The sequence below is a fragment of the Otolemur garnettii genome, unplaced genomic scaffold (assembly GCF_000181295.1).
Source record: "Otolemur garnettii isolate 467f Iridium unplaced genomic scaffold, OtoGar3 scaffold00011, whole genome shotgun sequence".
Lineage (NCBI taxonomy): Eukaryota > Metazoa > Chordata > Mammalia > Primates > Galagidae > Otolemur > Otolemur garnettii.
The window spans coordinates 29,736,975-29,759,121 of NW_003852406.1; the positions used below are offsets into that span (position 1 = coordinate 29,736,975).

The window sequence follows — 22,147 nt, forward strand, 5'->3', positions numbered from 1 at the left end:
GGATTCGAACCCGCCACCTTAGGTGTATGTGGCTGGGGTCTTAGCCGCTTGAGCCATAGGCGCCGAGCCACTACCTGGTGTTTCTTAAAGGTCAGTCCGGGGACAGTTGGTACCTCCTGGTCCATTTCTCAGGGAGTTTTAGTCAAGCAAGAAGTCAGTAAGCACTTTCCCATCTTCCCATCTATCTTGGGAGTGAACCAGACTTACTTCCTTTTTTTTTTTTTTTTAAGAGACAGAGTCTCACTTTGTAACCCGTGGTAGAGTACTGGGGTGTCACAGCTCACAGCAACCCCTAGCTCTTGGGCTTAGGCAATTCTCTTGCCTCAGCCTCCCCAGTAGCTGAGACTATAGGCGCACCCACCACAACGCCTGGCTATTTTTTTGTTGCAGTTTGGCCGGGGTCAGGTTTGAACCCACCACCCTCAGTATATGGGGCCAGCGCCCTACTCGCTGAGCCACAGGTGCCACCCAGACTTACTCTAGTTTGTTGAGGGCTTGCAGCCCAGAAATTTGCCAGGAGTTAACCGGTATTTTTCTACCTTAGTCTCTGCCTAACACTATTCCTCCTTCAAGCTCAGGTGCCCCCTTCTCTCAGCAGCCGACACTGGCTCCCGCACCTGAAAGGCAGGGCCAGCTCCTCTATGACTCTCCACTGCTGGTCAAGTCCTGCTTTTATGTCAGGGCCATGTTCAGGGCTGTCTCCCTCACAGACATTTTTGCACCATGCCTTACACTTAGTAGGCACTCAGAATATTTGTGGAATAGAGGAGGACTTTTTCAAGAATTTTATTTTTAAATTATTACACAATAAATGGACTTTTAAACATATAATTCTATGAATTTTAACACATGTAATAGATTTTTGTAACCACTCTGGCAATCAGGATAGGGTAGAGATCTGTCACCAAAGCAGCTCCCTGCTCTATTCCTTTATGGTCTGGCCTCCCTCTACGCCTAGGCCCTAGCAGCCATGTAAATTCTCTCCATCACTATAGTGCTGTCTTTTCAAGAAGGTCATCTAAATGGAATCATACAATAAGTCGCCTTAGGGAGAAGACGTCTTTCATTGAGCAGATTCACCCAAGGTTTGTTCTTTGTATTGCTAAGCAGTGCTCTATTGTATAGATATATTGAAGGACAGCCTGGCTGTTTCCAATTCTGGGCAACTATGAATTAGATCTGCTATAAATAGTTATGTTGAGGACTGTGTGTGAAGAAAAGTTTTCATTTCTCTAGATAAATACTCAGGCGTGTAATTGCTGGCTTATTAATTAAGTGTATATTTATTTTTTTAAAAGAAACTGTGTTTTCTGGAGCGGCAGTACAATGTCGCAATCCCACCAAAGTGGGAGCAGTGTTGCTCGGCACCCTGGCCCGCCTGCACTTCCTACTGACAGCATTTTTTTCTTAATTTTAGCTATTTTAGTGATGTAAAATAGCACATTACCCAGGTTTTAACTTGCATTTCCCTAATGGCTAGTGATTAGCATCTTTTGAGATATTCTTTTGTCTTCTGGGTATCCTCCTATCTGTTTAACTCTTGCCTATTTTTTAAAATTGGGCTGTTGGTTTTCTTACTATTCAGTTTTATAAACGACTTTATTCAGGAACAGTTTACAAACGATAAAAGCCACCCATTTTAAGTAGACAATTCCATGTTTTAGTAATTTTATCAGCCTAATCCAGGCCATCTGTGCTTACCATTGAGGTTTGAGGTATATATATATATATATATATATTCTAGATACAAGTCTATTGTTGGATGTGTGATTTGCAATATTTTACAAATGAAGGACTTTTTTTGGCAGATGAGCGTATTTTAACTGTGGGCCTGAGAGGTGGGTCCTACAAATTGTCTCCCTTGGTTTTAACTTGGATAAGCAGCACATTCTGGAAATAATAAAGACAATTCACATTTGCTGAATGACAAAAAGAGAATTGACCACAAAAGTCCTTCCCCCTGTGATAAAGGACATCACGGAAGTCATAGTAAGGTGCTCCCCCCACCCCAGTCCCTGGTAGGTTCGCAGGGTACCCAGAGATTCAGATGGGGGGTGGGGAGGGGAGGAAACAGCAGGGCTCTGCAAAGAGCCGGGAGCGGGAAGCCTGCCGCCCTCTCTGCTCAGTCAGAAAAACAAATGAAGCTTCATTTTTAATTTTGCTTTCTTTTTTAATTGAAGGAACATTTCAAACATGTTTTAAAAGTAGAGAAAATAGAATAAGAAACCTCCAAATACAATCACCGAGCCTCAACTATTATCAATTCAGGGCCAATAATCTGTCAGCGGACTTCAACCCACCCCAATTCCCACTAAACAATTAGGACTTTAAAAAAAAACGGTATCACGTCTAAAACATTTAACAATGACTTAACAGCGTCAAATGCCGGAGGTCTCCTCTCGCGGGTGTTAGAGCCTCTCGCGCAGCGGCCGCCTAGTTCAGTGGTCCCAGCCCCCGCGCGGGAGCTGCACACGCCCCGGAAGCCAGGGACAGAGATTCGGCCCCTTTTCTTCCCGGCGGGGTCAGCGCGCCGGGTGGGACCCCGCGCTCAGCCCCTGCCCCTCGGCACCGACGCGCCTCCGCGTCCGCCCCGCCCCGCCCACGCCCCGGATCCCGAAGCTTCGCCGCCGGCGCTCGCAGAGCTCCGGCGCGTCCGAGTGTGCGGGCGGCCCCGCGGGCGAGGCCCGGAGCAGCCCCGCGCGTCCCGCTCCCGCGGCGCCGAGGGTGCGGTCTGCGCTGCGGCCGTGCGGAGGGAGGCGCTTTCGGCCCCGGCCGCCCCCGCTTCAGGCCCTTGGGGTCCGCCCGCCCCGTCCACGCGGGATCTCCGGTTCCCTGGCCGCCAGCATGGGCGCCCGTCCGCTCTCGCCGCAGCCGCCGCTGCTGCTGCTGCTGCTGCTGTCGCTGCCGCCGCTGCTGTCAGGTACCGGCACGGGCGAGACCCGGAGTTGGGGACGCGGGGTCCGAAGGAGCTGCGGGCGAGAGCGCAGCGCGGGGAGACGGAGGAGCGAGGCCGGGGCGCGGGTGCCAGAGCCTCGGAGTCCTAGTGGACTCGCTGCAGCCGGCAGCGAGTTGGGTGGGACGTGGCTTTCTCACTGGCGCTCACCCCCTTCGCGGAGTCTGGGGCGCCGAGGGGACTCGGGACTCTGCCTCTCATCCTGGGTCCAGAAGCTACGGGCTCGAGTCCCCTCAGCCTGCCGGTCGCCCTGCTCTATGCAGTGTTGCCGAAGTGGCGCGGCGAGGCGCCCGGTTCACCGCCTGCAACCAGCCCGCCTCGTCTGACGTATGGATGGGGCAGCTGTGGCCAGACAGGTCTGAAGACTCGTCCAAGGCCACCCGAGCGGGGTTGCGGGTTGGGGCCGGAGCAGGCGCGCCAGCCTTTCCTTACTTTCCTGGGCTCTCCGCGATCCTCGCTGTGTTACTTTGAGACCCGAAGCCAGAGCGCGCCCCCCGCCCGGTTCCTGGAGAAGCCTGTGGAGGAGAAGGCCTGACACTCCCGCCGCTGGGAAGCTCTTCGGGTGCCCTGGGAGGGCTGGGGGAGAGCCCGGCCTGGGCACTTGGCGGGGCTGCAGGGATTTCCTGCAGGTCCCGGCCAGTAGTCAGCTGGGAGAACGCAGCGATGCGGTGCGTTCAGATTGCTGTCGCTGCCCTCTCTGTGCTGCGGCCTCCCCTACACTCTCAACCGGCTCCTGGGGCCCCGCCTTTCTTTCCCTGGAACGGTAGAGGGGGGAACAGGTACCATTTGAGGACCAGAAGAAGATGGATTAGATTCCCCCTTAAGATTCTCCTCCCTCCCCAGCTGCCCCCAGATCAGTAAATGGGAAGCATCGGACCGCTGACCCAAGATGTCTCACCCATGCAGGCTTCTGAACAAAGCGGGCTCCTAAGGGTTTCATAGAGATCACAGTATTTATTCAGTATGTGAAGACAACAGCTAGAACTGTGGGCTGCGCGCTGAGATCGTGGGAGCTGTGTGGGCGCCTTGCCTTCTGAGAGGGCTGGTGGCCAAACCCCTACAGGGTCCTGGGTGGGATGAGGAACGCCCTGCTGGACTGCAGTCTCCCACAAGCTGGGAAGCAGAACACCTGGGCCGGGGGTGAGGGGGGCCTTCATCTTTCCACCACGGAAGCAGAGAGTGGCTGTACCTAGGCAGACTGCATTGCACCACATCCCTGCCCTGTATTAGCAAGCTGTTAGCAGGCCAATGCTTTATTCGTGACAACCCTTTGAGGTGGATACGCGTATAATCTTCATTTTGACAGATGAGGAAACTGAGGTTCAGATAGGTGAAGCCAGTTCTTGTACACTCACTGGCTTAAGAGCCCAGGCTTGTAACCACTGTGCTTCTCACTGAATGTGTGTGACCTGGTGGAATCCTCTCCCCTCTTGGACCTCTGTTTCCCACTGTAACTCAAAGGGGCAAAACTAGCCTGAAAGTCTGGGTTCCAAAGAGTATCCCGGTTGGTGAAATGGAGACTGTAAATGACTGATGTCTCTGGGGCAGGGCTGGAGGTTAGGGGTAAGTAATGTTCCTAGGGTCCGACAGTGCTGCTTCCTTCAGTGGCCAGTGCCTCAGAGGCTGAGCACCGTCTGTTTGAGCGGCTGTTTGAAGATTACAATGAGATCATCCGGCCTGTGGCAAACGTGTCCGACCCAGTCATCATCCACTTTGAGGTGTCCATGTCTCAGCTGGTGAAGGTGGTAAGTGCTGGCCACTAGCCATGGCCATGGGGTACAGGGCTTCTGGAGGAGCCTTCCCTGACCAAGCTTTGTTTTTATAATTCACCTGTCTGCTTTAATTTCCCTTTCTAGGATGAAGTAAACCAGATCATGGAGACCAACCTGTGGCTCAAGCAAGTAAGTACCAGGCCCTAAGCACTGCTGACCCCTGGTGGCAACTTCTTTGTTTGCTGTGGGAAGAGCCCCAAACCAGGCTTTGCTTCCGTGGACCCAGTTCACGGGCTGCTGACAGGTCTGTCTCTTGAGGGGTTTGGGGTCACAGGCACTGCTCTACAGTCCTCCTGGAAGGACTACAAGGCCTACTCCCTCAAGTCACAAATGAACAGACTGCAGCCTGGAGACAGAGACTTCCTCCATGGTAACAGCAAAATGTGCAGGTCTGGGATTGGAGCCCTGGCCCCAGTATTTGGGTGGTCCCTTCCTCTTGCCAAAAACTCATGCTTAAGTCAGAACCAGATGCTGCTGTTGTTGGTAGGATGGGAGTAGGAACTCTGGATTTTTCTTTTTGATTGAGGTGATGAAATTGACTTCCACATGTCCTCCCAGGGAGGCTTTATACAGACCTGCTGAGAGATATAATGGCCCCTCGCCCTGCTGGTGACCCTTCTGTCAGCTGGCCAGCTGAGCCCTCAGTTCATGCAGTGTTTGTCCCCAGGGAAGCCAGATGGGCATAGCGCTCCCCCAGCCCGCCCCTCCCAACCCCACTGCCCACGTTCAACGGCTCATGTTACCACTGTGGCCACAGCCTCACCTCTCTCGAGTCCTCCAGATCAGACCTCCCAACCTCTGTACCTATACACTTCTTGGACCCTGATAGGATTATGGCTCCTTTCCCAGAACCTTGCAGAGGCCCATTTTGCTTACCCTGGAGGTGGAAGGGGTTCTGTGGAAGACTGAAGCATATCTCCTCATTGGGGTGTTTAGTGGGGGAAGTTGTCTGGAAAAGGCCCTAGAGAGCCATTTCAGGGATGTAAACAGCAGGAGCTTAAGGCACAGACCAGTACCTGGCACTAAAAGTGACCAGAGAAACCACTAATGGTCCCTATTTGACTGATCCCAGCCCATATGGGTGGCTCACACATGGCCACAGAGGCAGTGGCTCCCGTAGAGTCAGGAGGTACTTGCAGACTCAGGCCAGCACTCTCCCCCCACTGCGCCAACATGAAAAATTGGGCCACATGGCCTATAGCGCAGAGGCAGCTCACCTGCCTCAGCCTCTTGACATCACCAAGGGCAGGGCAGGAAGTCACCAAGATGGGTGATGTCAAGAGAAATAAAAGCAGGCTGTCCTTTTGCTATCTCCTTCTCCCTCCCTGCCTCCTCCCCCCAGATCTGGAATGACTACAAGCTGAAGTGGAACCCCTCTGACTATGACGGGGCGGAGTTCATGCGTGTTCCTGCACAGAAGATCTGGAAGCCAGACATTGTGCTGTACAACAAGTAAGGTGCTCAAGGCCAACCCCCTCTGAGGGCCTGCACTCTGGGCCCACTGCACTTACAGCCTGGCCTTCTTTGGGCCTTTTCCAAGAGGGCTTTATTCATTTGCTTATTCTGCAGATTATGTTTTCTTTTTTTTGTGCATGAGACAGAATCTCACTATGTTGCCCTGGTGCCCTGGGTAGAGTGCCACAGCTCACAGCAACTGCAAACTCTTGGGCTTAAGAGATCTCTTGCCTCAGCCTTCCAAGTAGCTGGGACACCAGGTGCCCGCCACAATGCCTGGGTTTTTTTTGTTGTAGTTGTCATTGTTTAGCAGGCCTGGGCTGGGTTTGAACCCACCAGCCTTGATGTATGTGGCTGGCGCCCTAGCTGCTGAGCTACAGATGCCAAGCCATTCTGCAGGTTCTTATTGAGCAACTACTATATACCAAGTACCAGAAATGGCAGTGAGCTATGGAAAGCAGCTTCAAAGGAGGTCATGTGAGGGTGGAGGAGGGGCATCTGGGAAAGCTTCAAGGAAGAAATGGTATTTGAAGTGGATCTTGAAGGTCATTTAGGATCTGAGGAAAGGGAGAAGGAACAGGGGAGGGGCCAGGGGGCCAAGAGAGTATATCATAGGTGACCAAAGTTAACCTAAATGGCTGGACTGTGGGATGTAAGGCTGGAAGGATCAGGGCGCCAGCCCTGAAGTGTGGTGCGGGAGCCTGAGATGCCAGGGGAGGGTCTTGAATGTAGCATCTGTTACCATCTATGCATAACTGTGCACAAGAATGCAGTACAGGGTACCCTCTGTGCTCTCTTCTTTGAAAGAGAACGAAGGTGTTGGGGAAGGTCATAGCCAGGTGAGCCTAAGTCACATAGTTGGTTTTTTTTTTTTTTGAGACAGTCTTACTGTGTCACCCTTGGTAGAGTGCCATGGCATCACAGCTCATAGCAACCTCCAATTCTTGGGCTTAAGTGATTCTCTTGCCTTAGCCTCCCAAGTATCTGGGGCTACAGGTGCTCACCACAACACCTGGCTATTTTTGGTTGCACTTGTCATTATTGTTTAGCCAGCCCAGGCCATGTTCAAACCCACTAGCCTTGGTGTATATGGCTGGTGCCATAACCACTGTGCTATAGGTGCTAAGCCCTAAGTCACATAGTCTTAGGGTTCCCAGCCTGCTGACCTGCACAGTTACCAAGGAGCTTTTTAAAAATGCAGATGCCAGGCTATGCACAGTGGCTTACTCCTGTAATCCTAGCACTCTAGGAGGCCAAGGCAGGTGAATCACTTGAACTCAGGAGTTCAAGACTAGCCTGAACAAGAGCAGACTCTGTCTGTACTAAAAATAGAAAAACTAGTCAGGTGTTGTGACAGGTGCCTGTAGTCCCAGCTACTTGGGGCATAGTACATGACCCAGGGTAACAGAGCAAGACTGTCTTAGGAAAAAACAAAAAAGATACCTGCATTTAAAATGTTTTCTCATTGTTCCTCACTATCTTTTCCAAAGTTATATATGTATTACATTATCAAAAAAAACCTCTATACTCATGCACAGGTCCTGTCAGAGAAACAGTGTGCCCAGGGATGTGTGTTTTCACAAAGCTGTCCTGGGAGCAGTGATGTCCAGCCTGCTTTAGGGATCACTCATCCAGCCTGGCCCCAGCATTTCTCCCATTTCCCCCGTCTCAGCATTTCCCCAACATTTCAGGTGTGGAATGAGGCCCAAAGTGACTTCACTCAGTAGACATGTGGCAGAGCCAGGCCCAGGGTGGTCTCAGCAGCCCACCGTGGCTTTGGGGCTACCGTGAGCAGTGGGTGCAGGAGGCTGATGTTATGATCAAGGTCTTGGCTGGGCACTCTCAGTGCATCTCTGCCCTCAAACCTCTGCTCTCCCTGGCAGCAAACCCACAAACACAAGCCTGCCATCAGACAGATACCTTGCTGCCATCCAAGCTCCTCCCATCAGGAAGACAGTTTGAGGCCTGGGGAAGGATTGATGGGCCCCGGTAGGTGAAGTGGGGCTCTCACATGCAGAGTAGGATGGCTTACTAGGCCCTGTGATCCCAGCCCATCTGGGTGGCTGCACCCAAGTTGTAGTGGAGAATGGTGAGTCTAAGGACTGGATGGGAAGTGGGTGGTTCCTGCCGTCCAGAGAAGCTGCTCACAGGCCAGTCCCTCACACTGGGCCACTTCCAGTTTCAGAAATCTTCCCACCAGTTTCAAGAAGCTTCTCTCTCCCTCTCTTACAAAGGTTCACCCTCTGCCGTTCTGAGCCGGCCCCACTATGGCACCTCCAAAACCCATCTCTCTTCCCTAACCACACAAAAATGACACTTTCTATATTTAAGCACTTTCATTGGGTTAATATAAATTAAGTGGTATTTTACAGTTTTTGCTAGTTTGTTCTCCAGATTTGAAAAATATTTTTATACCTGTGCTTTAAGTGTTTTAATCATTAAACATTTTTCAGCAAAACACTTCCATAGAATTAGTCTAATCTGATTTTAGTGAATAAAAGCACTCTGTGTTTAGGTTTTTGTGCTGTATTAGTACAAACTAATATGTTTTACTATTAGTAGAATTGGTTTTAGGGTTGGTCCAGGACTGGAGAAGCTGAGATTTTTGCTGAATTCTACTTTCTGGTCCCTGGTAAAAACAAAAGGGAGTCTCTGCTCCAAAGACAATCCTTGTTTTATTTACATTTTTCCAAGGAAGCACAGCTTTTATAAATATGTTTCTTCTATGTAATATATATTTGTAAACTGATCCTCAAAAAACTGGGAAACAAGATAAAGTTAACTGGTTTGCAGAATTTTTTCCTTTCACTAGGAGTTGTCATAGAAATCTTATAGTCCAAAGACTTTTAGAGAACTGGGCTGGATGTAGAGGAGTTTTGCTAAGCTAGACCTAAGAAAATGAGCAGACATTTTAGTATTATCTTCAGAGTTTTACAGCTCATTTCTTGCTGGCAGTCTTGGGTACTATAGGATTTATGATTTTAACAGTAAGGAGAGACATAACAAAATGCTTAAAATTGGATAAGGAGAAGAGCAGATATCATAAGGAATTTCTTTGGAATCCAAAGCTGAAAATAACATTTGTAGAAAACCAACTCATCATCTCTCTCCTGGTTAGAACTTAAGCTCAAGATTGGCCCTCTGTTGAAGGTTTCTCTTCATTTTAATGCCAGAAGCATCTTTTTCTTTATACCAGAATTTCTCCTATGATATTAACTTACATAACCTTTTAAGGGAATACCTTTAGATCACTTGGCTGGTTATAAAATTCTTGGTTCCTGTTTTCCTTCCATGAAAATCTTTAAAATGCTTCCTCACCCTCTTCTGGTATAAAGTATTGCCATCATAATATGTAAATCTATATTTTCTCTTTCTTTCGTCCTGTCCTGTCCTGTCCTGTCCTTTCACGATTCTCTTGTCTCAGCCTCCCAAGTAGCTGGGACTACAGGTGCCTGCCATAACACCCAGCTCTGTTTTTGTTGCAGTTGTCATTGTTGTTTAGCAGGCCCAGACCCAGTTTGAACCTGCCAGTCTGGGTGTACATGGCCAGCACCCCACCTACTGAGCTGTGGGCACCGCTGTATATTTTCTTTTTTTGTAAAATCAAGTGACTTTTGAGAGAAAAAGGAGACAATGTAATCCAGCATGCCAGGACCATCCATGTAAACGAGGTCTCTCCTGGGTAAATTGGGTTGTTTAGCCATCCTGTTTGTGTGCTATAAGTGTATTGTTGTTTTTGCTTGGCTACCCAAAGGATTTTCCCTTTTCCTTTAAAGTCTAATTTCAATATGCACCATGTACATAATAAGCCTTCTTCTATTCCAGGAAAAAAAGTTTTCAAGTATAGTAAATATTTTTTCTGTTCCATTGCTTTGATTTTTTTCTATAGGAGAAAATTTTATGCATGTATATATATATAATATGAATTTCTTTGCCTATATTGTTTCTATAGTATGTTCTCCTAAATTCTTTTTCTTTCTGTTTGATTTAAAAGAACTTTTTCCTCCTTTTTGTCTTCTATTTCCATCATAGTACTTTCCACGGTGTCTGCTTGTTATGATCCTTCTTTCAATTTCATGTTTGTTTCTACAATGAGGTTTTTCTTTCTTTTTCCTGATTCTTTCCTATATTCTATCAGGTATTTGTACATCCCCCTGTTGTTTTGCCAAATTATTTCTTATCTTTTCTATTTCTGATTTATGCTGCTCTTGCACAGATTCTAATGATTTCTTAGTTTCTTTCAGCATTTTTTGTAATATCAGATTGTTGCCACCTGCTTTATGCCTCTGTTCTTACACTGTGCCCTCATCTGCTCGCGTGCTATTCAGTTACTCGAGTTTGTATTTGTCTTGTGATATCTTTGCATGGGGTTCTGTTGCTCTCGTTTGAGCAGTTGGCCTTTGTTGTACTTTTAGGACAAGTCCCCGGAGGGGATAGGAGGGACAGGGTAGGTCTTCTCATTGAGAGTTCCCTCCTCGGGGATGTAAGGTGACACAAGCCCGGCCCCCTCCACAGTCCTGGAGCTGCTGCCTCTGGACACTGCCTTCTCCAGTGTCTGAACCTCCTGTCTCTTCTCAGCCCTAGTTTCCTACCCTGTTCAATTTGGACCCCACCACAGAGCCTTTTAAAAGTCTGAGTGGTTGTCTGTGCTTTGGAAGGGGGGTTTAGAGGTATTTCTGAGATCCTCGAGAGCCCACACCAGCCCTGACTTCTCAGCAATCCCCCCGAGGACTTCCACAACATGGAACCCGTGGCGCCCTCTGTCTTTCACTGTTCCCGCACTGAGGCATCAGCAGGGAGGGGTCCTCTGCTGTGAAGGAGCATTTCTTAGAAATTCCTGTGTCTGGCCCTCTTAGGACATGAGAACCCTCCATTTCTCTTCCCTCGGCTAATCCTGCGGGCCCTGCTGGTGGCACTGGTCTGACTGTGTGAGGTCCCTGAGGTTCTGTGCACAGCCGCCGTGTAACCTGCGTAGATGATGATGTCAGTAGGTCTGCTCTTTTGGTGTCCTAGTCACCCTGTTTTTCTGAAAGAATTTAGAGAGGTTTAAAGAACAATATCATCAAAATCTTTCTCATACCCTCACCCCATTTATGCTCTTAAGCTTCCTTGTTTTAAGTGATACCTCAGGCGGGGCATGGGGCTCACACCTATCATCTCAGCACTCTGGGAGGCCGAGGCAGGTGGATTACTAGAGCTCATGAGTTCCAGACCAGCCTAAGCAAGAATGAAACCTCGTCTCTACTAAAAATAGAAAATCTGGATGGGCATTCTGGCAGGAGCATGTAGTCTCAGCTACTTGGGAGGCTGAAACAAGAGAATGACTTGAGCCCAGGAGTTTGTGGTTGCTGCGAACTAGGATGATGCCACGACACTATGGCCTGGGCAACAGAGTAAGACTCTGTCTCAAAAAACTTAAAAAAAAAGTGATAACTCAGCTAATCATCTGTACCCACTCTGACATTTCTGTAATTAGCTTAGACCTCCTCCCCAGCCCCTCACCATTATTTGCTCCCAGCCATGTCTTGGGCTGCCTGCAGGGGTGTGATCTTTATTTATATTTTGGTCATTCATTCTGCTGGCAATGCGCTTTATGTGGCTGGTGCCATGCCAGACCTGGTCACCAGCTGAGTCTTCCTATTCTTTGTCTCCCCGTGGCAGAGAGATAACAGTTGATGAGCCCCAGGCACACACAGGCCTTCTGAGCTGGGGAGATACGGCCAGGGCAATCTGGGCAGCAGCTTCAGTGACCAGGACACCCAGAATGAGCAGATATAAGCACGGCAGCCATGCCAGGGTCGTCTCTGGTGTACATACTTGGGGCACACACAACATATTTTGTGTCTCCTCACTTGGGGACTCAAGTTCTGAATGACCAAGCTTCTGCCGCAAATTCTTTATGGGACCCTGAGAAAGTCATTCCTGTTCTTTGACCCTCAGCTTCCTCTTCAGCAAAATGAAGGGATTGGACTAGAGCAGAGGTCAGCAACCATTTCCTGTAAAGAGCGAGAGAGTAAATGTTTTGGGTTTTGTGGGTCACGGGGTCTCTATCATAGCTACTCAGATCTGCCTTTGGAGCTGCCAAAGTAGCCAGAGACAATAGACAACAAACAGAACTGGGGGGCAAGCCTGTGGGTGGGAGTTTGCCACCCCTTGGACTAGACCCTGAAGGGGTCCCTGAGGGGTCCCTCAGTGCTCTGACCCTTTGTTGATCCAAGATGCTGTAGGAATGCTGTTCAGGAGGCCTCTGTCTTCCTGAGGCTCTTTTCAAACTTTTGTTTAGCCCAGCCTTCCCTGGGATCCTCAGCCACCAAACCTGTGCTGAGTCCACTTGGACACTGTGGCTCCTGCCTCCATGCCAGTCCTCTTACCTCTTCCTTCTTCCTGGGAATAATCTTCTGGTGGGGTCCTGAGGGCATGGTGACAGTGAAGTGTGGGCTAAGAATGTGTAAACTCAGCAGGGCACCTTTGGGGCAAACCAGCTGACCAGAGTAAAGGTGGGTAGTGGCTTTGGTGTTGAGCTTTCACATATAAAAAACTTTCCTGCTCAACCAAGGCTCATGAGAGAACCAGAGACTACCCAGGAGAAAAGATACCTACCGGGACGTTTCCCTTCTGTTCTCACAGGTTCTTAGTGTTTGGGTTTTGTAATTGTTTTTCCTCTCTGCAGGTATCAGGCAAAGGGGTGTGGTGGTTGCGCCTCTTTGAAGAGCATGAATGTCCTTGCATGCAGAATGCTAAGAAATCCAATAGGGCTAATCCAAGGAGGCCCCAAGAAGGCTTCCTGGGCAGGGACACTGTTCTGAGATGGCCTCGTCTGGCCATTGTGGACGGAGTGCTGTATGCAAAGCTCCCGGGTGTTGACCTTCCGCTGAACACAGTAACAAGGCTCTTCTTTTTTTTTTTTTTTTTTTTTGAGACAGAGCCTCAAGCTGTCCCCCTGGGTAGAGTGCCGTGGCATTACAGCTCACAGCAACCTCCAACTCCTGGGCTCAAGCGAGTCTCCTGCCTCTGCCTCCCAAGTAGCTGGGACCACAGGCGCCCGCCACAACGCCCGGCTATTTTTTGGTTGCAGCCGTCATTGTTGTTTGGCGGTTCTGGGCTGGGGATTCGAACCCGCCACCTTAGGTGTACGTGGCTGGCGCCTTAGCCGGTTGAGCTATAGGCGCCGAGCCACAAGGCTCTTCTAAGAAAGTATATCTTAGGGTAAAAAGAAAGTCAGGGCACATGTAGGGAAAAGGGAGGAAGAAACGTGGGGATACGATGGGCACAGATAGGAAAACAGAAGGTGAAGAATCTGTTCTGCTGAATTTGGAAGACAAGCAGAAAATGTGATTCATTTTAAAGCAGCACTGGGAAAGGGGAGACTTGGGGCCCAGGGATAGGGTCTGTAAATAAACTCAACTGAAGAGGTTCAGTTTAACAGCAGGTGCCTCCCCTCGGTGTTCTGTCAGTGCCTTCCAGCTGCATGGTCTGGTTTCACACACACGCTGGGTGACTGAATGTGGAATGGTCCAAACCATAAGGCTCAAACCGCAGGGACAGCCGGTGGCAAATGTTCCTAAAGCCTGCCTAACTGGCTCCAACGTGATGACTTTCATCCTGTTTCTTTAATTAAAAGGGGACAAAATCCTTTTCTAGCATTTGGCAGCGTCCCTATGAGTATCAGCATGGAATGAACCCGTGACAGTGCTCAGATTGTTGGGGTGAAGGGTGCCTGGGCCTCAGTATCCCTTAGTAACTGGGTGGTGAACTGGGTGACTTTTTATGGCACTTTGAGCTCTGGCCTCCCACTTTACAAATCACACCTTGCCATGAGAAGCGGGACTGGCCAGCCAGGTGGTAGTGACCACATGTTGATCTTTGTTTTGGCAGCGCTGTTGGGGATTTCCAGGTGGATGACAAAACCAAAGCCTTACTCAAGTACACAGGGGAAGTGACTTGGATGCCTCCGGCCATCTTTAAGAGCTCGTGTAAAATTGACGTGACCTACTTCCCATTTGATTACCAAAACTGCACCATGAAGTTCGGTTCCTGGTCCTACGACAAGGCAAAAATCGACCTGGTCCTGATCGGCTCCTCCATGAACCTGAAGGACTACTGGGAGAGCGGCGAGTGGACCATCATCAAAGCCCCAGGCTACAAGCACGACATCAAGTACAACTGCTGTGAGGAGATCTACCCAGACATCACGTACTCGCTGTACATCCGGCGCCTGCCCCTGTTCTACACCATCAACCTCATCATCCCCTGCCTGCTCATCTCCTTCCTCACCGTGCTGGTGTTCTATCTGCCCTCCGACTGCGGCGAGAAGGTGACCCTCTGCATCTCCGTCCTCCTCTCCTTGACCGTGTTCCTCCTGGTAATCACCGAGACCATCCCCTCCACCTCGCTGGTCATCCCCCTGATTGGAGAGTACCTCCTGTTCACCATGATTTTTGTGACCTTGTCCATCGTCATCACAGTCTTTGTGCTCAACGTGCACTACCGAACCCCGACCACGCACACGATGCCCACGTGGGTGAAGACCGTGTTCCTGAACTTGCTCCCCAGGATCATGTTCATGACCAGGCCAGCGAGCAACAAGGGAAGCACTCCGAAGCCAAGGGCCGTCTACGGCGCTGAGCTCTCGAATCTGAATTGCTTCAGCCGTGCAGAGTCCAGACGCTGCAAGGAAGGCCACCCCTGCCAGGATGGGATATGCGGTTACTGCCACCACCGCAGGATCAAAATCTCCAATTTCAACGCCAACCTCACGAGAAGCGCCAGTTCTGAATCTGTCGATGCTGTGTTGTCCCTCTCTGCTTTGTCGCCAGAAATCAAAGAAGCCATCCAAAGTGTCAAGTATATTGCTGAAAATATGAAAGCACAGAATGAAGCCAAAGAGGTAAAGAAATAGCTATTCATTCATTCATTCATTTAGCAATTATGTGAGATGACCTTGTGGGGCGAGGCACAGGGTGGGGGTTAAGACTCTGGAGTCAGTGACCTGTTCAGACCAGTTCTATGTCCTTGGCTATGCTACCTCACCTCTCTGAGCCTGTTTTCTCATCTGTAAAATGGGATTATAACGCTTGTTAGTATCTGGTCCCTTAGAATTAGTCACTGGGCTGCTAGTAGTCTGGACCATTAAATATCTGGTGCTAAGGGAGAGTGGATTGAGAGGTTGGAAAAGGGCCTGAGGCCAGATCTTCTCCTGTTAGTATTAATTAGCTGATGTTACATTTCAGTTTTTATTTTCCAATTGTGTATGTGTTCCCTTTGAGGTACAATTTACGTGTAAAGTGCAGACTTCTTAGGTGTGCATCTCAGTGAATTTTTACATTATGTATACACCCATGTAACCACGATCCAGGTAAAGATACAGAACATTCCCAGTGCCCCAGAAAGTTTCCCAGTAACCCTGCCCCGTCAATATCTGTCTCCCAACTCAATAACCACTATCCTGACTTCTTTGACATTAATTACTTTTACCTATTCTAGAACACGTAGTATAAACCTGTGTCTGGCTTCTTTGATTCGACATCTTCTGTTTGTTTTACAATTGTTGGGCATTTGGTCATTTCCAGTTTGAAGCTACAGTGAATAAAGCTGCTATGAACGTATTCATGTCTTTTGGTGCACATGTACTCTCATTTCTCTTGAAAATACCCTAGGAGTGGGATTGGTGGATCATCGGAGAGATGAATTTTTAACTTTAGTGCATAATGTCAAGTTTCCAAAGTATTGGAACCATCTGGCACTCCCCTGGCAATGTTGGAGAGTTCCTGACCTCACCAGCATGTGTGAAGTGTTATCTCACCACTGTTCTAATTGGTGCTTTCCTCTTGAGTAATTATTAGGGCTGTTGTTCATGTACTTATTGACCATTTGGATATCCTCTTTTATTAAGTATCCATTCACATTCTTTTGCCCTTATTTTCTTTCCTTTTTTTTTTTTTTCTTGAGTTGGGGGATCTAAGTTATCCAGGCTAGTCTTGAATTCCTGGCCTCAAGCAATCCTCCTACCTTGGCCTCCTGAATACCTAGAGCTTACAGGCATGACCCACTGTGTCCAACTCTTGTCCATCTTTTTAAATGGGTGAACTTAGTCTGTTTCCTCCAAAAATTTTATGCTTGAACTTAAGAACTTGGAATTTATGTCAAGTGCTAAGAATAGGAAAGTTTTACGCAAAATAACATCACATCTGGCTACTGTGTGCCTCTCTGTATACCGCCAAAGTCACCAGGACCACACTCCACTCTGTAATTTTATAAAGAAGCTCTGCTGTGAAATTAAGTGGTTCTGCCTTAAGTTGTTTATTAGCAAAAAACTAATTACCAGATAATTTCAGTTCCTGATCCGCAATAGGTAATTAATATTAATAAGGAATGTCTGGAGCCTCTTTTATTCCGCTGTGAATGGCATACTAAAGTAGATGAGACAGAAGGGAGACTGCCACAGCTGCCTTCACCTCCCCGCTTCACCCGGCAAAGTGGTCTCATGGCTGTAACAGAGCAGAACCTCCAGCTGATCCCAGTAATTGAACCAAAAAGGCACTCAGTTGAAGCAGTTATTGGATAGTAAGTAAATAATCAGTGAAAATCTATTTGCAGATATTATCTTTTCTTTACTCATTTTTATTTTTTATTTTTATTGTTTTTGAGACAGAGTCTCACTCTGTCACCCTGAGTAGAGGGGCTACGGTGTCATAGCTCACAGCAACCTCAAACTCGTGGGTTCAACAATCGTCCTGCCTCAGCCTCGTGAATAGCTAGGACTACCAGTGCCTGCCACAACACCTGGCTAATTTTTCTATTTTCAGTAGAGACAGGGTCTTGCTCTTGCTCAGGCTGCTCTTAATACACCCACCTCGGCCTTCCAGAGTGCTAGGATATCAGGCATGAGCTACTGTGCCAGGCCACTTCATTCATTCTTTGAATAATCATTTAAAAATGGTAGCATTGATTTTACTAAAGGTTGAGATCTAAATATCCATACCATACTCTAGCCTTGGTCAGGCTATATTAGAAATTACCTTTGTTCCAAAAATTATTTACTGGATGCTATACAAAGTGTTAGAATTTCAAAAGGGCCTAAGACATGGAAACAGACATGTTGAAAATTATAAAAGGGAGGTCACAAACATAAATGTGAGGCAGGTAAGTTAGTGAAATGACCTGAAATGTAGCAATAGGGAGGGGTGGGGTCTGTGGCGGGCAAGTGGCATACGGTCTATCTCAAGGGGCAGCCACTGTCTACCTCTGGTCTTCTGGTTCCTCAGAGGAATGAGGACCTATTATTGCCCAGCAGGCCACCATATTGCAACCTGTCTGTAGAGGGAAGCAGGTGTGAGAGTGCAGGGCCCCATGTAGCACTCAGAAGTGTCTCGCTGTCTAATAGATTGCTTCTGTCCCTCTTACTGAGTGACTGACACTCGGACAAAAGTTTTCCAGAGATATTTTAATTTCCCACTTCTCTAGCTCTAATTTGCATGATTTTAACTATCCCTGGCTCCCACGAGCCTAGACTGAAGCCTAGGCTGCTTTCCCAGAGCCATCTCCTGAGGGTGCTGAGAGCCCGTGAATGTCCCTGGACACTGTCACTGGATCCTACAGTGAAGAACAGAGTCTGGCCTGTCCTGGCTGTTCTCTATTTTAAGTTCACCTTGGTCATCCTCTTAGGCTCATACTTGGGCTTATTAGTAAGGAGTTAACTAACTAATTACTCCTTATTAGTAAGGAGTTAATTAACTCAAGTTCAGAGTTAGGTCTAGGATTGGGTTACCAAATTAGAAAATTAGTTAGGCAGCTTACCTGTGGAAGTGCTCTCAGTTGACAGTGGCAGGTGACTGCTCAGTGGCTGGCCCACTGTAGGTCTTGGAGATGTGCACAGATCATAGTCATGATCTTCTTTTGAGCTAATAATTGAGACAGCTTATTTTCTGTTTGGTTGACAAGTACAGATAACAGATAAAATTTCATTCCAATAGGAGCTTGGCTTTTGATTAATGATTTATTATCAGTTTACATGCATCATAATTACTGTTCTGTCAGAGTTAAACTTCTGTCATTTTTGTGTTTTCCATTTACTCCTTTTCCCCACACCAGATGAGTAACATGCTGTGTGTTCTGCCTTTGTTCTTCTGTACCTGTTCCTAACTGATGTCACCCAAGATCCCTTTTCCATCCTCAGTCTCTTAAATTTCTCAGTATCTCTGTCTTCGGTCCACCCCCTCTCCTGCCCCTCTGTTCTTCCTCACCATCTTTGGCCACACTGGGTGTTGCTAGAGCTTTAGTTCTAGATTTTTATGAATATACTATTTTGTTTTGGTCACTCTTTTTTTAGTCTACAATGAACTTTACTAAATTTACTTACCCTTCACATACATGTTATGGTGTCCCCTGGATTGATTTCTCTAATTATTGACATGCCTTCCCAAAAGTGTTTATGGGCAAACCTTCTGAGGCCTGGAAGGCTAAAAAATATGTTGTACCCTCACTTTCAGGAGCTAGTTTAGCTGGATACAAAATACTGGGGTTGAAGTTCTTTATCTTGTAACAAATACTTAAAACACATTGCTCCACAGCCTTTTGGCTCTGTGTTACTCTTGAAAAGTTTTAAGCTAGTCTAAGTGTTGGTTCTTTGGGAATAATGGATTCTGTTTAGAAGCTGTTAGAATTTTTTGTTTGTAGGGAAATCAAATGCCATATGTCTAGGATAGGGGTCTCTCCTAGTCTATTTGGATTCTTTTTTGGCCGGGGCTGGGTTTGAACCCACCACTTCCCGCATGTGGGGCTGGTGCCCTACCCTTTTGAGCCACAGGCACTGCCTGTCTATTTGGATTCTTATGAGTCATTTCATTCTGAGGTTCCCATAGTCTTTTATTTCGGGGAGATTTCAGCTTCTGATTTCTGTGAAGATTCCTCTGCCCCCCACCCCCGCCTTTTTCTTTCCCTGAGCTCCATTGCACTGCCCTGACCATGCCTCTGTATAGCTCCCCATCCTTACCTTGTCCTGCACACTCTGTCTCCTTTCCTTTCTCCCATCCCCTGCAGAGTCCCTCAATCTCTCCTCCCACCTCCCTGCTTCTTTCTGGGGCTGCATCTGCCCTGACAACCCCACCGCTCACGTTTTTTATTGAGACTTTTCTGTTGTTTATACCTCTTATTTCCACTTCTTTAAAACTGCTTGTTCCTACTTCATGTTTCCAATATTCTTTTATCTCTGAGAATGTCATTTTTTTTTTCTTTGACACAGAGTCTCACTTTGTCACCCTGGCAGAGTGCTGTGGCATCATAGCTCACAGCAACCTCAAACTCCTGAGTTCAAGTACTCTCCTGTCTCCAAAGTAGCTGGGACTATAGGTGCCCACCAAAACACCCTGCTATTTTTTTTAAGAGATGAGGTCTCGCTCTTGCTCAAGCTAGTCTTGAACTCATGAGCTCAGGCAATCTACCCATCTCAGCCTCCCAGGGTGCCTGGATTACAGGCGTGAGCCACCACACCTGGCCAAGAATGTCATGTTTTAAGTTCTTGACCTGCTCCATGAATGTTCTTTTAAACAACTAAGTTGGTGTGTTTGTGGCCTGTAAACTCACTTTCCCCTGGGGCCATCAGCCATCCTAGCTGAATTGGGTTTGAGGGAGAGACTAAAACCCAGGCTGTGCAAAGCCGAGGGACCACATAGCCACAGGCTGGGCGGGATACCCCTTCAAGGGTACTGCCTCCCCTCCAAGTGACCTCAGTGACTTCTCACTGTCTCCCATCTGGCTCTGGTCTCCTCCAAGGTCCTCTGCTGGACTGGGTCCTTGGGTCAGTCCCTGATGTGGGGAGGGAGGAGAGAAGCCATAAGCACTACCAGTCAGTGGCACTCCTGGTTCTCTGCTCTGTCCTTCAGCCAGGCTCTGCTTGGCTTGAAAGTTACCCCTGAAGCTGCATTTCTGAGCCTGGAATGGGCAGATTGAAGAGGCAGGTGATGAGGATGAGGGAGCAAAGAGTGTGACTCCAGAATTCCCTCCAGCACCCACCCCCAAAGCCTCAACCCCCATCATACTGTCCAGGCCACATCTTTCCAGATTCCCCAGAGTCCTTAAAGCAGAGTCTTCTCTTGCTTCTGGGCCAGCTCCAGGGTTAGGCTAGCCCACTGTTTTCCCTAGCCCATCTGCCTCTGACTCATTAGTTCCAAAGAATGGCCATTGTCATTGTGCTTTAAGGACTTCAGGCATTAGACATCAGATTCCTGTCCATCTACTCTGTTTGCAGCACTATTTATATTCATGTGCAAGACCCAAGTCCCATCTCTCTTCACTGGGCTAACGCATTTGTGAGTTGCTTTCAGACCCTTGGATAAGGGTCATTTGTAAAGTCAACACTAATATCAAATAGGTACTATTCATTAAGGACTCTGCTGAAACAGCCTTCTGAGGTGTAAGTACTGTTCTTTTATCCACATTTAAAGTTGAGGACATCAAGGGTAAGGAAGGTGACAGGACTGACCTAGATAGATTCTCACAGCTGGAAAGGAGCAGAGTTGGGATTGTAAACCAGGTTTGTGTGCTTTGCCCGCTGGCCTTTTAGAGCCCAGGTTTGGCAGCAGGTGGTGGGTGGGAATCACACAGCCTAAGGTATATTTGAAGCACTTACAAACCAGTGCTAGGAATTCAAATAAAGTAACTTATGGTAAATATGGCATCATAATCCTAATTTTACCTATGACTTCTTTGCTTCACCAAGAGGACATTTATTCAAGCTCATGAGGATGAAATGGAATCCTCATTTCCCTCCATTTCAGTGCACTTAATTAAATTACTAAATTATATGCTGCCTATTATGTGATTATTGCTTCAAAATCAGTTGATTCATGGGTTCTGTCTTTCTCAATTCAATTATGGTTTCTTTGCTTTGTGAATTGTCTAGGAGTATAATTACCATATAATTCTACTTCCTATTTCAAGCCCCAATTGAGGCTATATTATATACAATTAGTCTTGCCCTTTCTTCCATCTTTACTTTATTATTAGCGATTTTTTCTGATGTTCATCTTGCTCTGTTTAACTGTATAGAGTTTCACAATACTTTCACCTGATAAGTAAAGATGAGTTTTGGTCAGTGGTACATTGTAGAGGGGGCAGTGGGAGAGAAAGAGTGAGGATGGGCTTGTCCTGATGTACTGTTGTTTTTGGAACACATATTAACAGGAAATCCCTGACTAAAACTGGGTAAGAACTAGTACTTTAAGATGGTAAATGATGTTGGGTTATATTAGCCATTCTAATGAAGGCCCAGAATCCTATCATTGGAAAATAAGTAACTGGTTTTACTAGCTTTATAAAATTGAAATTCAATTTAGAAAAATTAGATTACACATACATTAAGAAATTTCTGATTTGAAACAGCTAATATGTCAGCTATTTTATACCTGTTTCTCTACTATACAGGGAAAAACTTGGGCACAGTAGATTTCCTCAGACTGTATCAATGAGGGAAAAGGTTTCTTGCACATTGGAGACAAGGTGGCTTCTCCTACGACTGCAATAGACGAGTATTTGCACTTTGCAAATACTCCACTTTGCTTTTTCCTTCATGATTTTTTTCTTTTATTTTTATTTTGCAGATTCAAGATGATTGGAAGTATGTTGCCATGGTGATTGACCGCATTTTCCTGTGGGTTTTCATCCTGGTGTGCATCTTAGGGACGGCAGGGTTGTTTCTGCAACCCTTGATGGTGAGGGACGACGCGTAGCTGGTCTGCACATGGGCAGCAGGCTGGGGAGCTGCTGTTTCTCACCGGTGACATACTTTCTATTATCAAGCTACCAGCTTTGTCTTTTTGGCATTTCAAGCCTCACTTATTTTCCAATTGTCTTGATTTTTGTCAAAAAAAAAAAATAATCATGCAAGAAATATATCAAGAGTATTTATTATATGTAAATGAACTTTTAACTAGCTTTTCTGGTAAGGTTAAAAAAAGTCAAAATATAATTC

At 47.3% G+C, this 22,147-nt stretch overlaps 1 protein-coding gene across 1 annotated transcript; it reads left to right on the forward strand.

Moving 5' to 3' along the window:
* The first annotated feature begins 2,641 nt into the window (after positions 1-2,641).
* On the forward strand, positions 2,642-21,996 carry CHRNA3 (cholinergic receptor nicotinic alpha 3 subunit). Its single transcript, XM_012801908.1, has 6 exons — positions 2,642-2,920; positions 4,559-4,698; positions 4,810-4,854; positions 6,068-6,177; positions 14,056-15,067; positions 21,777-21,996. The coding sequence occupies exons 1-6, from the start codon at positions 2,845-2,847 to the stop codon at positions 21,903-21,905; spliced, it is 1,512 nt and encodes a 503-aa protein (XP_012657362.1). The 5' UTR covers positions 2,642-2,844; the 3' UTR covers positions 21,906-21,996.
* The last annotated feature ends 151 nt before the right edge of the window (positions 21,997-22,147 follow it).